The sequence below is a fragment of the Macaca thibetana genome, chromosome 2 (genome assembly GCF_024542745.1).
Source record: "Macaca thibetana thibetana isolate TM-01 chromosome 2, ASM2454274v1, whole genome shotgun sequence".
Classification (NCBI taxonomy): domain Eukaryota; kingdom Metazoa; phylum Chordata; class Mammalia; order Primates; family Cercopithecidae; genus Macaca; species Macaca thibetana.
This window is the reverse complement of record NC_065579.1, coordinates 32,865,930-32,880,743: the sequence shown is the minus strand read 5'-3', so window position 1 is coordinate 32,880,743 and position 14,814 is coordinate 32,865,930. Positions and strand designations below refer to the sequence as shown.

Here is a 14,814-nt window from a genome sequence, read left to right as displayed (position 1 = left end):
TTTTTTTTTTTTTTTTGACAGTGTCTTATTCTGTCGCCCAGGCTGGAGTGCAGTGACTCAATCACAGCTCACTGCAGCCTCCACCTCCCGCCTCAGCCCCCTGAGTGGCTGGGACTACTTTGTAGAGACAGGGTTTCACCATGTTACCCAGGCTGAAAACTGCACTTTTCTTAACTTAATTTTGTTAGGTTCAGTTAAACAACTCCTGCTCAAATAACTGGATTCAAAAAGTGATGTTCAGTAGATGGCATCTTTGGAAACAGGCATGATGACCCATGAAGTGTACATGCTTGGGTTACTGCAGAGAAGGTGCTGTTACTTGTAGAAATTTCTCTTTGCTTTTTTAGGTGATAGCATTGGTAACCTTCCTGGAATGGTGATGAGGAGAATGGAAACACCTCCTTCTAGCCGTAGCGTAACTGGCTATGGAAGTTATGGAATAACTGGAAGAAGAATCCAGATTTTCTTAATTAAAATAAGTTTAATTTACACAACTAAAATCTGCTTTAAAATGTGTCTGTCATCCTTTGTCAGTATTTTCTGTGGAGAAAACTGTTATCCTTTTACTGTGAGATAGTTAACCTTTATAATCTCTTGTAATGTTTTCTTGGTGATTTTGTTTTAGCAGTTATTACTCGTTTTAGTGCTTTGAATGCTCAATTCACATTTTTTTTTAGTGTGAATTACTTGCAGTCAGTTCACGTTTTCAAGGTGTATGATTTTTAATCTATTGCATAAGGAAAAAGGAAAACAAAACATGTAAACTATAGCTATTCTAGAGAAGTGTTTATAATCAATTCCTCATGCGTGAATTCATAGATTTTCAATGACATGTTAAAATTGAGAGAGAGCCTGGATAGCTCCTACGGTAGAGCATCAGACTTTTAATGTGATGGTCCAGGGTTCAAGTTCCTGTTTGGACGTGTCCTGTGGCTTTTAGCACCTAATTCTGACTCCATCTTTGAAAAAGAAAAAAAAAAAAGTATCATTTGGACCAGGTGTGGTGGCTTGTGCCTGTAATCCCAGCACTTTGGGAGGCGAGTTGGGCAGATCACTGAAGGCCAGGAGTTCAAGACCAGCCTGGCCAACATGGCAGAACCCAATCTCTACTAAAAATACAAAAATTAGCCAGATGTGGTGGTGTACACCTATAGTCCCAGCTACTCGGGAGGCTGAGGCACAAGAATCACTTCAACCTGGGAGGTGGAGGTTGCAGTGAGCCGATTGCGCCACTGCACTCCAGCCTGGGTGACAGAGTGAAACTCTATCTCAAAAAAGAAAAGAGAAAGAAAATCGAGAACATTGAATACTGAAGAAAACATTGGAAGATTGTATAACTATTTTATGAAAAAAATTACTGTTAATATTTTAAAGACTTTCTTGTTTTGTCATTCATGGAAACCAATATTGAATGAGAATGTGGTAAAGAAAATTCAAGTTGTAATACATCTATTGCATTCCTTTGAATTCTTTCATTTTTAGGAAGCTGCACAAGCCTTAATTTATGCTGAGATGGCAGGATCAAGCCTAGAAAATATTCAAGAAAAAATAACTGAGTATCTGGAAAGAGTTCAAGCTCTACACTCTGCAGGTTAGTAAAGGACTAAAATTGTCACTCTTTCTTTTTCTTTTCTCCCATCATGTCTTTCCCCCTATGTTTGTTTCTCTTCATTTTTATCTTTGAATCTTGATGCTCACTCTGTTGCTGCTTACTCCACTTTTGGTAATCACGTCTTTAAAAATCATTTAGAAATAAGTCATAGATCTTTGAAGAGGAACCTTATAGATAATATAGTCCAGTTTCCTAATTTCCCAGAGTGCAGAGATGGTGAATTATCTATGTTCAAACAATTTATCATTGGCAAAGTTAGGATTAGAATTCAGTTAAAGTCTGCTTTTAAAATATCTGTCTCCTATCTCTTCTTTATAAAATTAAGTGACTGTTCCTCTTCAGTGTTTGCAGACTTCAGCAGGAGGTTCACAGTGTCTTCTCTGTCGGTGTCTTCTACTTTCAAACCTTTGCTAAACTCTTTTAAAGCATATTTTGGAAAAGTCACATGTAAGCAGAGACTTGGAACTACTTGTATTTGTTTTTGTAAACGGCACAACAGGTACAATAATAGAAGTATACATAGTCTTAATGGTCACAGTTTTGTTAGAGGTAACTGATGTTGACATTGTATTTACAAATACATTGATTTCTCTAGGGGCTCTTTTTAACCCTCTTTTTCTGTTGCTGCATGATAAAGCCACAAGCAGAAGAATATTTATTCTCATGGACTTTGTGCTACTTTTTACCTCTCATTCTGAGTAGATATGAGCAATTACAACAACATCATTGGGATAAAGTAGATTTAATCATTGGATTCCTTGTTACAACAGTTCCCTTAAAAACAAGGCAGTTTACTTTAATACAGTGCCCGGAAATTGCATGTATTGAAAAGTGTACTGCCTGTGTTATTGGAACCTCACTTGAAACAAAGTGTTGATTCATGTATTCAAAATACCATACAAAATTCAAAGGAACTTTCTTTTCCCAGCCAAGTAAATGAAGTTCTTAAATTTAACTGCCTAATAATTAGGAACTTTGTTTCATAACCAGTGTTTTCAAATAAAATTATCTTTGAAGTAGGGAAGGTAGTCTTTCATGTTTACTTCCATGATCTCCCTGTTTTTTCATAGATAGTTTTCTTCATTTCAACAACTATGTATTGAATACATGTTTTGGCTATATGGTAAGTACAGGGTAATAGATGAGTGACAGTCCATGCCCTACTTCATCAGGTGTGGAGAGAGAACAGTATCAGCATTGCACTATCATGGAAACCCCTTTCTGAAGCATGCTAAACTAAATGTTAAAGCAGAATGCTCTAGAAAGGGGAGATCGTATGGTGATATTATTCCAGGAGTAGAATCTCTGGCAGCCAAAGGTGTATTTCCATCTTTCTCTTCCGTATGTACACACAGTCAAGCGCATTTATGCCATAGGCTCTTGATTCCAGTAAGATTGCTCTTTAAACCGTTGAAATCCTTGTGACAATTGGAAAAAATAAATATGAATCATTTTTTTCTAAGGAATTTTAAAAGTTATTCTTACTTTGTATTAAATACAGCTAAGCCTAAAAACTTACATGTGATTTTTGGGAAATAAATTCTAAACATTGATATATATGTGATATTCAGACATCAAATGAGACACCCCAATCTTTTGAAGAATAAAGACTTGCCAGTGAAATAAAATTCAAAAAGGATTTTTTTTTTTTTTTTTTTTTTTTTTTTTTTTTTTTTTTTTTTTTTTTTGAGATGGAGTGTCGCTCTGTCACCCAGGCTGGAGTGCAGTGGCGTGATCTCAGCTCACTGCCAAGTTCTGCCTCCGGGGTTCATGCCATTCTCCTGCCTCAGCCTCCCCAGTAGCTGGGACTTCAGGTGCCTGCCACCACACCCGGCTAATTTTTTGTATTTTTAGTGGAGATAGGGTTTCACCATGTTAGCCAGGATGGTCTTGATCTGACCTCATGAGCCACCCGTCTCAGCCTCCCAAAGTGCTGGGATTACTGGTGTGAGCCACCGTGCCTGGCCTTAAAAAGGACTTTTAAAACATAACATAGCTTGTTTTACTAACTTCTTTCTGCTTTTGTTGAAGAAATGGAGTATAATCTCTAGACAATTAAAGGATTTTCTTATTTAATTATTATTTTAAGCAGAAAAGTCCTTTTTCAAATAAAAATCCTGTTAGGAGCCCTAAGTTTTAAAACAAGGTAGTCTGCTGACAGTTAAGAGACTTCTGAGAGAGAGTTGATTTTGGGGTGGGGAAAGGTAATTTCCCCGTAATTTTAAACATAATTTAAAATTAACCAGTGTAGGCCGGCACAGTGGCTTATGCCTGTAATCCCAACACTTTGGGAAGCTGAGGCAGGAGAATCACTTGAATCTAGGAGTTCAAGATCAGCCTAGACAACATAGACCTCATCCCTACAAAAAATCAAAAATTAGCTGGGCATGGTGGTGTGTGCCTGTAGTCCCAGCTCCTCGGAGGCTGAGGCAGGAAGACTGCTTGAGCCCAGGAGGTCAAGGCTGCACTGACCCATGATTGCACCCCTGCCCTCAGCCTGGATGACAGAGTAAGACCCTGTCTCGAAAAATAAAAAGTAAAATTAACCATCGTAGTACAGAGTTCAAGAGTTGGAATTAAAAGATCCATGTTGAGTCTTTACCCTTTCACTTGTAGCTGTGAAATCTTAGACCAGATCAGTGCTTCTCAGTAGGAAGCGATTTGCCCCCCAGGGGACATTTGGCAATTTCTGGAGAAGTTTTTGGTTTTCACGCTGCTGGGTGGCAAGGAATATGCTTCTGGAATTTAGTCGGGTAGAGGCCGGGGATGTTGCTAAAAAGTCTCCACAACAAAGAATTATCCAGCCCAAAATGTCAATAATGCCAGGCTGAGAAACACTGGGATAGATATTTCAACATTTTTGAGCTTTGGTATCTTTTTCATGAATGGAATTAGTATATACTTCAGAGAGGCATTTAAGAAGGCTAAAGTTTTGAAAACATCAGCACAAACTGGGCACAGTGGTGAGTGCCTGTAGTTCCAGCTACTTGGGAGGCTAAGGCAGAAGGGTCACTTGAGCCCAGGAGTTTAAGAGTTTAAGACCAGCCTGGGCAACCTAGTGAGACCATGTATCTTTAAAAAAAAAAAAAAAATCATGTACCTTTAAAGAACTAACAAAATCTCAGACTTTTCTTAAATAGCAAGTTTAGCAAGATATAATTTCCATACCATAAAATTCACCCGCTTAAAGTATATAATTCAGGTGTTTTTAGCCTATTCCCAGAGTTGTGCAGTCATCCCCGCTATCTAATTTTAGAATGTTTTCATCGCCCCAAGAGAAACCTCTTAACCATTAGCAGTCAATCCCCATTCCTCCCTCCCCCTTGCCACCACTAATCTTGCTGTTTCTATGGATTTGCCTATTCTGGATATTTCATACAAATGGAATCATCCAATGTATGGCCCTTTTGCCATCTGGCTTCTTTCACTGAGTTTGATGTTTGCAGGATTTATCCATGTCGTAGGTTGTATCAGTACTTCGTTGCTTTTTATGGCTGAGAAATATTTCATTGTATTGATATGCTGCATTTTTTTATCCATTCATTAGTTCTTGGAGACATTTGGGTTGTTAACACCTTTTGGCTATTGTAAATAATGCAGTTAAGAACATTCATGTGCATGCAGTGGCTCATGCCTGTAATCCCAGCACTTTGGGAGGCTGAGGCAGACAGATCAGTTGAGGCCAGCAGTTTGAGACTAGCCTGACCAACAGGGTGAAACCCCGTATCTACTAAAAATACAAAAATTAGCCGGGCGTGGTGGTGCACACATGTAGTCCCAACTACTTGGGAGGCTGAGGCACAAGAATTGCTTGAAAACCCAGGAAGTAGAGCCGAGATGGCTCCACTGCACTCCAGCCTGGGTGACAGAGTGAGATTCTGCCTAAAAAAAAAAAAAAAAAAAAAAAAAAAATCATGTACAGATTTTTGCATAGACATGTTTTCTCAGTTATCTTTGGAATTCCACCCAGAAGTGGAACTGCTGTGTCATAGGATGTACCTCCATGTTTAACTTTTTTAAGAACTGCCAAATTGTTTTTCAGAGTGGCTACACTATTTTACAATTAGCTACACCATTTTACAGTTCCACCGGTGGTGTATCTGGGTTCCAAGTCCTTCACATTCTCATTAACACTTGTTATTGTCTTTTTTTATTTTAGCCATCCTATTGGGCATAAGATGTCATCTCAGTGTAGTTGTGTTTTGCATTTTTTGATGACTAACGTTCAGCAATTTCTTATGTGCCGTTTGACCTTTTGAATGCCGTCTTTGGAGAAATGTCTATTCAGATCCTTTGCTCATTTTTTAACTGGGTTGTCTTTATTGTTGAGTTGTAAGAGATCTTTATATATTCTGGATTCATGTTTCTTATAGATACGATTTTTTTAATTAAAAACAAATGAAAATATTATTGCAAAGAGAAGTGAAAGTATATAACTTATTCTAGGCTCAGGGTAAATAGAAAAACCAGGAACTTTATCATCAGAGCCTAGTATATTACACAGTTTTGTCTGTACAGAAAAAATGTTTTAATTGCCTTAAAATAGATTTCTTACTATTTAGCAATTTCCAAATTTTTGTTTTGTCTTTTGAGGTAGAGGAGCATATGAGGAGAACTCTTATGTTTTAATTTTTAAGTGAAGAGAGTGCCAGTGGGAGAGAGAAATTCAAGGAAATAATTTTTTAAATAAGTAGTGTATTTTTAAATATTCTTTGTCTCTGATGTCTATTGTGTGATAAATAATTGCAGATTTTTTTTCTTAGACCTTGAGATTAAAAAGAGAAGGGAGGAAGGCTGGGCATGGTGTCTCACACCTGTAATCCCATGACTTTGGGAGGCCGAAATTGGCATATTGTTTGAACTTAGGAGTTCAAGACCAACCTGGGCAACATGGCAAAACTCCATCTCTACAAAAAAAAAAAGAAAAGAAAAATTAGCCAGGCATGGTGGTATGCACCTGTAGTCCCAGCTACTCAGGAGGCTGAAGTGGGAGAATCTCTTGAGCCCGAGGAGGTAGAGGCTGCAGTAAGCTGTGAATTGTGCCACCACACTCTAGCCTGGGCAACAGAGCAAGATCCTGTCTCAAAAAAAAAAAAAAAAAAAAAAAGGAAATTTGTCCTTTTTTAAGGATTTTATTTTAACCTTGCTAAGTTTTTTAAATGAAGAATTACAGAGTTTTGTAAATAATATCTTAAATAGTGAAAATAGTGTGTTTTCTGGCTGTGTTTAGATAATAATCCTTCTGTATATGCTTTTTTTCTATTCTAGTTCAGTCAAAGAGTGCTGATCCTTTGAAGTCAAAGCATCAGTTGGACTTAGAGCGTGCTCATTTCCTTGTTACACAAGCTTTTGATGAAGATGAAAAAGAGAATGTTGAAGATGCTATAGAATTGTACACAGAAGCTGTGGATCTCTGTCTGAAAACAGTATGTATAGCTATAGATTACATTTGATGAGTTATGTGAAGACATTTCTTCTCTTGCTAGTGAATTTTACATAACACCTTGAATAAAACAATTTTAACAGAATAAAAAAAATTTTATTATAAATGTAACTAAACTACTCAATAAAAGATGATGAGTAGAAAGTTAATAATGGGTTTTTACATCTTATTAAAATTTTGACAGTATTGAGTCTTAAATTACAAGAACTATTTTTAACCTTTCTATTCTAACAACTAAGATAAACTTACAGAAAGAGTTCACTGTCACAAATCTATTAATTTAGAATAAACTTCCCCTTTTTTCAGTTTGATGCACTTTTTAAAAAATAAGCTAGTGGTTTGGATGAGCCTTATTTATTTGCAGTGTAAAATCTGTATGCTGAGTGGTTTTTACTGCTCCCTGCTGAGCCTTGGTTGGGACTCTTAGCTTCAAGGGACATCTAGTGCATAAAAGAGCAGTGTATTTGACAGGAGGAGGAGGAGGTAAAGTAGTTGAGACTGGTGTCCCCAGTGTCTTTCAGAGGACTGGCTTTTTGGCAGAGTCTTTTGCTCAGAGAAACCGTCTGGCCTGATTTCTGTAGGTGCCTTGAGACTGTAAATAAGTGCTAGTCTTCCGAGGTTCCTGCCACTCAGCCTTCCACAGCACTATGGTCAAACAGTTCTGGTCCAGTTAGCACTTGTCCACATTAAGTGGTTTTAAAGTTCACCTCAGTGACAGATTTTCAACACATTTTTAAGTGATACCTTTAAGGATGAAAATTAATGTCATCTTTGTTTATTCTCAATTTCAACAAGTGTAATATGCCTTGTAAATTTTTTGCTTAGAAATACAGATCAAGCAAATTGAAAAATATGCTTTAAAATGTCTGTCTCTTTCTCTTAAGTCTTATGAAACTGCTGATAAAGCCCTGCAAAATAAACTGAAACAGTTGGCTCGACAGGCACTAGACAGGTGGGTTTGATCACTCAAGTTCTAATCCATGGATGGCACTTAGTGTTATTTAAACAGATTTATCTAAATGTATTGTAAAGGTTGCAGTAACAAACCTCCATCTTTTAACTGTCATCTGAAACAAATCTACTTTCTACTTCTTAGTGAATTTACCTCCTCTCTCTAGTTCCCTGCTTTAAACTCAAGAAATAAATCAATAAATGTTTTTAGTTTTAGTTTAGAACAGAAAAAACTGTGATATTTGAAATGGAGGACCTCCTTTCTGTTATGTAATATCAGACTTTCAAAGAGAACTTCCAGAGAGCCTTCCATGTCTGCTAAAAATAGAAAACATGAGCATGAACTTGCTTTCAGCCATGTACATATGTCAGGTTATACAATGTGTGTAGTTTTTTTCACCTCTTAGCTGAGAGGTCAACTTTTCAATGAAGCCTGCCCTAACCATTATTTAAAATTGAATCTCCCCCAGCAGTTGCAACCTGACTATTGTAGTATTTTTCCCATAGCTCTTATTTTCTAAGGTCTGTGAGATTTACTAGCTTATTATATTTGTTGTTAATGTGTGTGTCACCTCCAGCCTTCATCCCCCAATTGTTAAGCTCTATGAGGGCAGAGATTTTTGTCTGTTTTAAACAGGTGTCTGTTGTAACCAAGTACCTAGCAGAGTGCCTGATATGTAATATGTGCTCAGTAGATATTTGCTAAAAAATGAATGAGTTTGCGTAAGCAAATTATATATCTTGAAAGAGTGTTGTAGACACACAAAAAATAAAAGGGTGGAAATTGCTTTTATACCTGTAGCATGAATTGTCTCCTTTTGAGGCTCTGACCTGATAGATAACTGTACCACCCCAAGCCCTTCTTTTTTTAACTGAAGTAAAATAGTCATCCCTCCTTTTCATTGTCATCTACTAACCTTGAGTTTGTTTCCTCAGATTCATGAAGATATGAGCACTTGACACACAATTGTTTTCTCTATCTTGACTTCTTTCATCTGTCAGAATCATAAGTGACTTTATTACCTGTGTGGCTAACCCATCCAATATTCTCGAGTGCACCCTAAGCAAAGGGTGGGTGAGATAGCCATGGGCTCCTATGAGGATCTTTTGAAACTTACGGATCCACTTTCTAGGAAAATGCATATGAAATTTTTTCGCATATAATATCAGAGTGTTCTCAAGAATCCTGAAGCTCATATATGCACCTCAGGTTAAGAACTTCTATTTTTTAGCTTGTTCTTTGACAGAACAAAGTCAAAATTCTGTTGCATATCATGTGAGGCTGTCTGTGATCTAGCCCCTGGTTTCCTCTCTAGTCTCATCTCCTGCTGCCTCTCATTTGCACTTCTCACAGGGGCAACATTCATTCTTTTGAAATTACCTGGCTGGGCACGGTGGCTTACGCGTGTAATCCCAGCACTTTGGGAGGCCAAGGTGGGCAAATCACCTGAGGTCAGGTGTTCGAGACCAGCCTGGCCAACATGGCAAAACCGTGTCTCTACTAAAAACACAAAAATTAGCCAGGTGTGGTGGTGGGCACCTATAATCCCAGCTACTCAGAAGGCTGAGGCAGGAGAATCACTTGACTTGGGAGGCAGAGGTTGCAGTGAGCCAAGATGGTGCCACTACACTCCAGCCTGGGCAACAGAGTGAGACTCCATCTCAAAAAAAAAAAAATTTAAAAAAGAAATTACCTTAACTCATTATGCTGTTTCATACTTCTGCACATTTGTACATGTTCTTCTGTCTACTTAGAATGCTTCCTCACTGCCCAGGTGAACAACTCTGCAGCTCACGCATCGGTTCAGAGAACCCTTCTCCAACTCCTCCCCACTTGGCAGTTCATTAAGTGAATAACTTCTGTTGTACTTTGATTTGCATGTAATACTTTCATCCTCGCATCTTTTATTTTTGATGCAATTGTCTGTCTTTCCCTACAAAACTATGAGTACCTTAAGGGTAGGGATTGTTTTATACATTCTTTTATACCACTTACCTTACCTTGTATAGTGTCTGATTATATAATAAGTGCTCAATTAATGTTGTCAGTAGAATATTGTTTGTAAAAAATGCTTCTCTTTGGAAGTAGCTAAAGTGGTGAAATGTTGATTAGTATGTAAGAATTTTATGTACTAATTTTACGTTAGGGATGCTTGACTGGTTCTTCAAGTAAATGTTGTGTCCTGAAAAGCTTAAATGTGAGTAGAAAAGCTAGAACAGTTGTTTGTTCCTCTCTGTTATAGAGCAGAAGCACTGAGTGAGCCTTTGACCAAGCCAGTTTGCAAAATCAGGTCAACAAATGTTAAGCCAAAGCCACCTCCAGTGAGAGCACATTTTCCCCTGGGAGCTAATCCCTTCCTCGAAAGACCTCAGTCATTCATAAGTCCACAGTCATGTGATGCACAAGGACAGAGATACACAGCAGAAGAAATAGAAGTACTCAGGTAAATAAGTTTACAATTATTTGTAATGAAGAATTTTATTAACGTCTGCAGAATTTTATTTTCATTAGGTTTGCTGAATTGTATTCAGATTTTTCCTATAGTGTATTGTGCTATTATTATGTAATTATACCATCATGTAGTCACAACTTGAAATAGTTAAAATTTTAGTTCTGATATATTTTATTATTTTCATTTGTATTTTTTGAGACGGAGTCTCACTCTGTTGTTCAGGCTGGAGTGCGGTGGTGTGATCTCGGCGCACTGCAACCTCTGCCTCCTGGGCTCAAGCAATTCTCCTGCCTCAGCCTCCCAAGTAGCTGGGACTACAGGTGTGTGCCACCACACCTGACTATTTTTTTTTTTTTTTTTTTTTTTGTAGAGACAGGGTTTTATCATGTTGGCCAGGCTGCTGTCGAACTCCTGACCTCAGGTGATTCGCCTCCCTCAGCCTCCCAAAGTGCTGGGATTACAGGCGTGAGCCATGTGCCCAACTTTAGTTCCAATATATTTTCATATTAACGTTTTTGCTAAACATAATACACTTTGCTGAAAATCCTAGCATTCTGTGAAATTGAGCCACTAGAGGTTAAGGAGCAAAATGTGCTATAGCAGACCACTCTTAATCTAAGGAACTTTGTAACCAGAGTCCTAATGGGGAAAAGATGTTACTTTGAAATAGGAGTCTAGGTGGTGTGCTGGCAGCTCACTCCTGCAATCCCAGCATTTTGGGAGGCAGAGGGCGCAGATCACTTGAGCTCAGGAGTTCGAGACCAGCCTGGGCAACATGCCAAAACCCCATCTCTACTAAAAATACAAAAAATAGCTGGGTATGATGGTGTGCGCCTGTAATCCCAGCTACTTGTGAGGGTCACTTGAGCCCAGGGGGTGGAGATTGCAAAGCTGAGATCACGCCACTGCGCTCCAGCCTGGGCAACAGAGGGCGATCCTGTCTCAAAGAAAAAAAAATGCATATATATGTGTGTGTTTGTGTGTGTGTGTATAAAGTTTTGCTTTAAAAGGTTTTACATGCACCAAAAAGAAAAAAGAATATATGACAGAAACCTCATTGCAAAGCCTAAACTATGTACCATATGGCTCTTTACAGAAAACATTTGCCAACCCCTCATCTAGGCAGCCAGCTTAGTGTGTCTGAAAGCAGTCTCAGAGGATATTAAAAATGTAAAACACGGCTACTCTGGGCACACTGCCTATGGAGTAGCCCTGCTCCACAAGGAGCAGTACAAAAAAAAATGAAATGTAAAACACAATAATGTGGAAATTCTTGATTGCTCTCTGAACCAGTGTAGATAGGGTAAGTCTCTGAGCCAGGGTGGCTTTTTTAAAGTGAGCACTGCAGAAAGTTCAGTCTGCTTAGGGCTGTGTAAGTCACGTAGGTGTTCATCTTTTTATTTTCTAACATTGAGCTGAAAGGGCTTCTGCCTAGGTAGCAGCCATCTGAGAGCATTCTTCTTTCCTTTCCTGCTGAAGATTTTAATTGTACTCCTGCTAATCTGTCCCTTTGTCTACGAAAAATTGCCTGTGCACCAACACAACAGTGCAGGACAAAGAAGCATAGTTTTGAAGCTAAAAACTAAATTAATAACAGTCCAACACTTTTCCATATGCCACCTTCACGTTTGAAATTCCGTACTACACCAAAACAACTCTGTATTCCACCTAACAAAATGCAGCTAGCCTTCATGCGAGTGAAAAGTTTTCATCATCTTTCCAAAATAAGGCTGTACATAGTCTCAACAATCATTTCATCTATTCCTGGCTATATTAAGTAGTCCTCAGATTTCCTGACTATTGTTACCTAAAGACTAAATTCTGAAGTTACTCTCTGCAACTTCTTGTAAATAGAATAAGGGAGAGAAATAAATACAAAAAGGAAATAGTTAATATAGATAAACAAGAATATACACAAAACAAGGAGAATGCAAAGCTACTACAAACCTTATTTCTTTAATTTGTCAGTAGACCATAGCTGATATCTATGACACTTCCTTCCTCCACTACCCATTTCATATCCTCCTAACCAGAAAATGTGAAGAGCATATATTTCAGAATTGTAAATGTCATGTTTTTTAATTCCAAAATAACTTAAGCAATTTATTCCTCCCTTTAGGCTTAGGATAGAATTGGTTTTGTGTCTTGGTGTCAAGGACACTTTCATTACCTCTTGAATAGTCTTGTCTTCTTGTGGGTATTAGCCTTAAAAGAATATTCTTACTGATTTGAATTATTTTCTGATATTCAATTGTGTTATGAAAATATTGTCCAAAGATATATCAACAACATGAAGTTGTCAGTTTAATTTTAATATAGTATCATACCTTGTCATTTAAATTTTAAAGAGTTGAAATAAGATTGGCAATTAAGGTAAACTTGAACATTTAGGGGTTTTTTTCTCGTGTTTGATAGGACAACATCAAAAATAAATGGTATAGAATATGTTCCTTTCATGACTGTTGACCTGAGAGAACGTTTTGCCTATCCAATGCCTTTCTGGTAAGTAAGCACTGTTGCAGTTTTTAATTCCAATATTTTGACTTTTCAGTACTTTGACGTTCAATTTAATAGCCTTGAAATTAAAAATTTTAATAAACAAATTTGTTGGAATAGAGGAGTGGCTGTGGGAAAGGGGTAGGGCAACATAGCAAGAGCAGTTTTGATAATTATCCAGTCATGAGGACATGAGGATCTCCTTTTGCCTAATATTATTTCTGTAGTGTCTAGCACAGTACCTGCTGTAAAGTAAGTACTCAGTAAATATTTGTCCAAGCAGTGGTTGAATCACAACAGAAATTCTAACACTCAGTAAAGAAACTGAATGGAAAAGGGAAATGGAATGACATCATTGTTTACTAAGAAGATCCAATTCAAGCAAAGGCTATTTATGAGAGGATTAGTTAGCACAGCCTTCCAGGACAATGGCAGCTTATGTCTACAACCTTAAAAATATTACTTGGTTCAGGACTCCGAGCTTCTAGTCATCATAAGGAAATCAACAGTCAAAGATGTACATAATAAGGACACTCGTCAAAGCATCTGTTATAGCAAAAAATTATTGAAACAGACTAGCAATATGGTAATGATTAAATAATGGTACATCTATACAGTCAAATATTATACTACTCAAAATAAGTCTTTAAAACTGTAGGAAAAAATGTTCCCATTACAGAAATTAAAAAGAAAATTATATAATATCCTAATTTTTTTTTTTTTTTTTTTTTCTTTTTTTTTGAGATAGGGTCTTACTCCCGTTGCCTAGGCTGGAGTGCAAAGATGTGATCATGACTCACTGCAGCCTTGACTTCTCAGGCTCAGATGATTCTCCCACCTCATCCTCCTAAATAGCTGGGACCACGGGCACACACCACCACGCCCTGCTAATTTTTGTATTTTTGGTAGAAACGAGATTTCACCATTCGGCTAGGCTGGTCTTGAACTCCTGACTTCAAGTGATCCATCTGCCTCGGCCTCCCAGAGTGCTGGGATTACAGATTTGAGCCACTGTGCCTGACCCTTATTTTTCTTTTCGTGTATTTATAGATGCATACAAAAAAATGATATGGAGAAATATACCCAAATATTTACAGTGGTTATGTCTAGGTAACAAAATTGTATGATTTAACTTCTTTTAGTACTTTTTTATTTTTCAGAATTTCTCCAATGAGTGTGTTTATTATTAGAAAAAAAAAAAAGCTGGATGCTTACTGTATAGAATATGAAGGCTCTGTGAAGAACAAAAGGGCTGCTGTTTATTTTCTACTGTTTTGCTGTTCTTGAATGACCAAGGGTTAGGTATCACAAAGCCAGTTAACATATTTTTTTCACTCAGGCAGCTGTGTGATGCTAGTAACTGATTGGGATCAAAGGAATTTTTATATCTGAGAAACTTTGCAGCATTAATGTTCAGGGCAAGATTCTAGAGCCAGACTTTCTAGTCTCAAATCTTGTGTAACACTGGGCAATTTGTTAAATCTGTCTCAGTTTCTTGCCTGTAAAATGGGGATAATAATAGAAACTGCCTCATAATGGTACTGTGAGTTAATAAAATGTAAAACCCTGAGAATGGTGCTGTTATGTAGCAAGCACTATATAATAAAGGTTAACTGCTAGAAAAATCATTTTGTTACTTAGTTATATAACAATTTGGCTGTATATTTCAAATACTTTAATGTGTTTTATACCTCTTTGACCAGTAATTTTACTTCAGGAATCCAGTTGTAAGGAGCTATTTAGAGATATACTCAAAAATTCGTATGAAAGTGATTTATCATTGTTGTTACAATTGTGAAAATGAATCAGTTGTTCTAGTATCTCCTTGACAATATTCAAATAGAGATGTAAACTTATCA

The 14,814-nt window shown here is 37.4% G+C and overlaps 1 protein-coding gene across 2 annotated transcripts in view; it reads left to right on the top strand.

The window, feature by feature from the left end:
• Positions 1-14,814, top strand: part of CAPN7 (calpain 7) — a 47,685-nt gene that overhangs the window by 4,422 nt on the left and 28,449 nt on the right. For both annotated transcript variants that reach the window (XM_050777715.1, XM_050777710.1), the window contains exons 2-6: positions 1,483-1,591; positions 6,881-7,038; positions 7,940-8,007; positions 10,250-10,450; positions 12,875-12,961. In XM_050777715.1, coding sequence (XP_050633672.1) covers positions 1,483-1,591; positions 6,881-7,038; positions 7,940-8,007; positions 10,250-10,450; positions 12,875-12,961 — 623 coding nt within the window. The remainder of the gene's footprint in view (positions 1-1,482; positions 1,592-6,880; positions 7,039-7,939; positions 8,008-10,249; positions 10,451-12,874; positions 12,962-14,814) is intronic.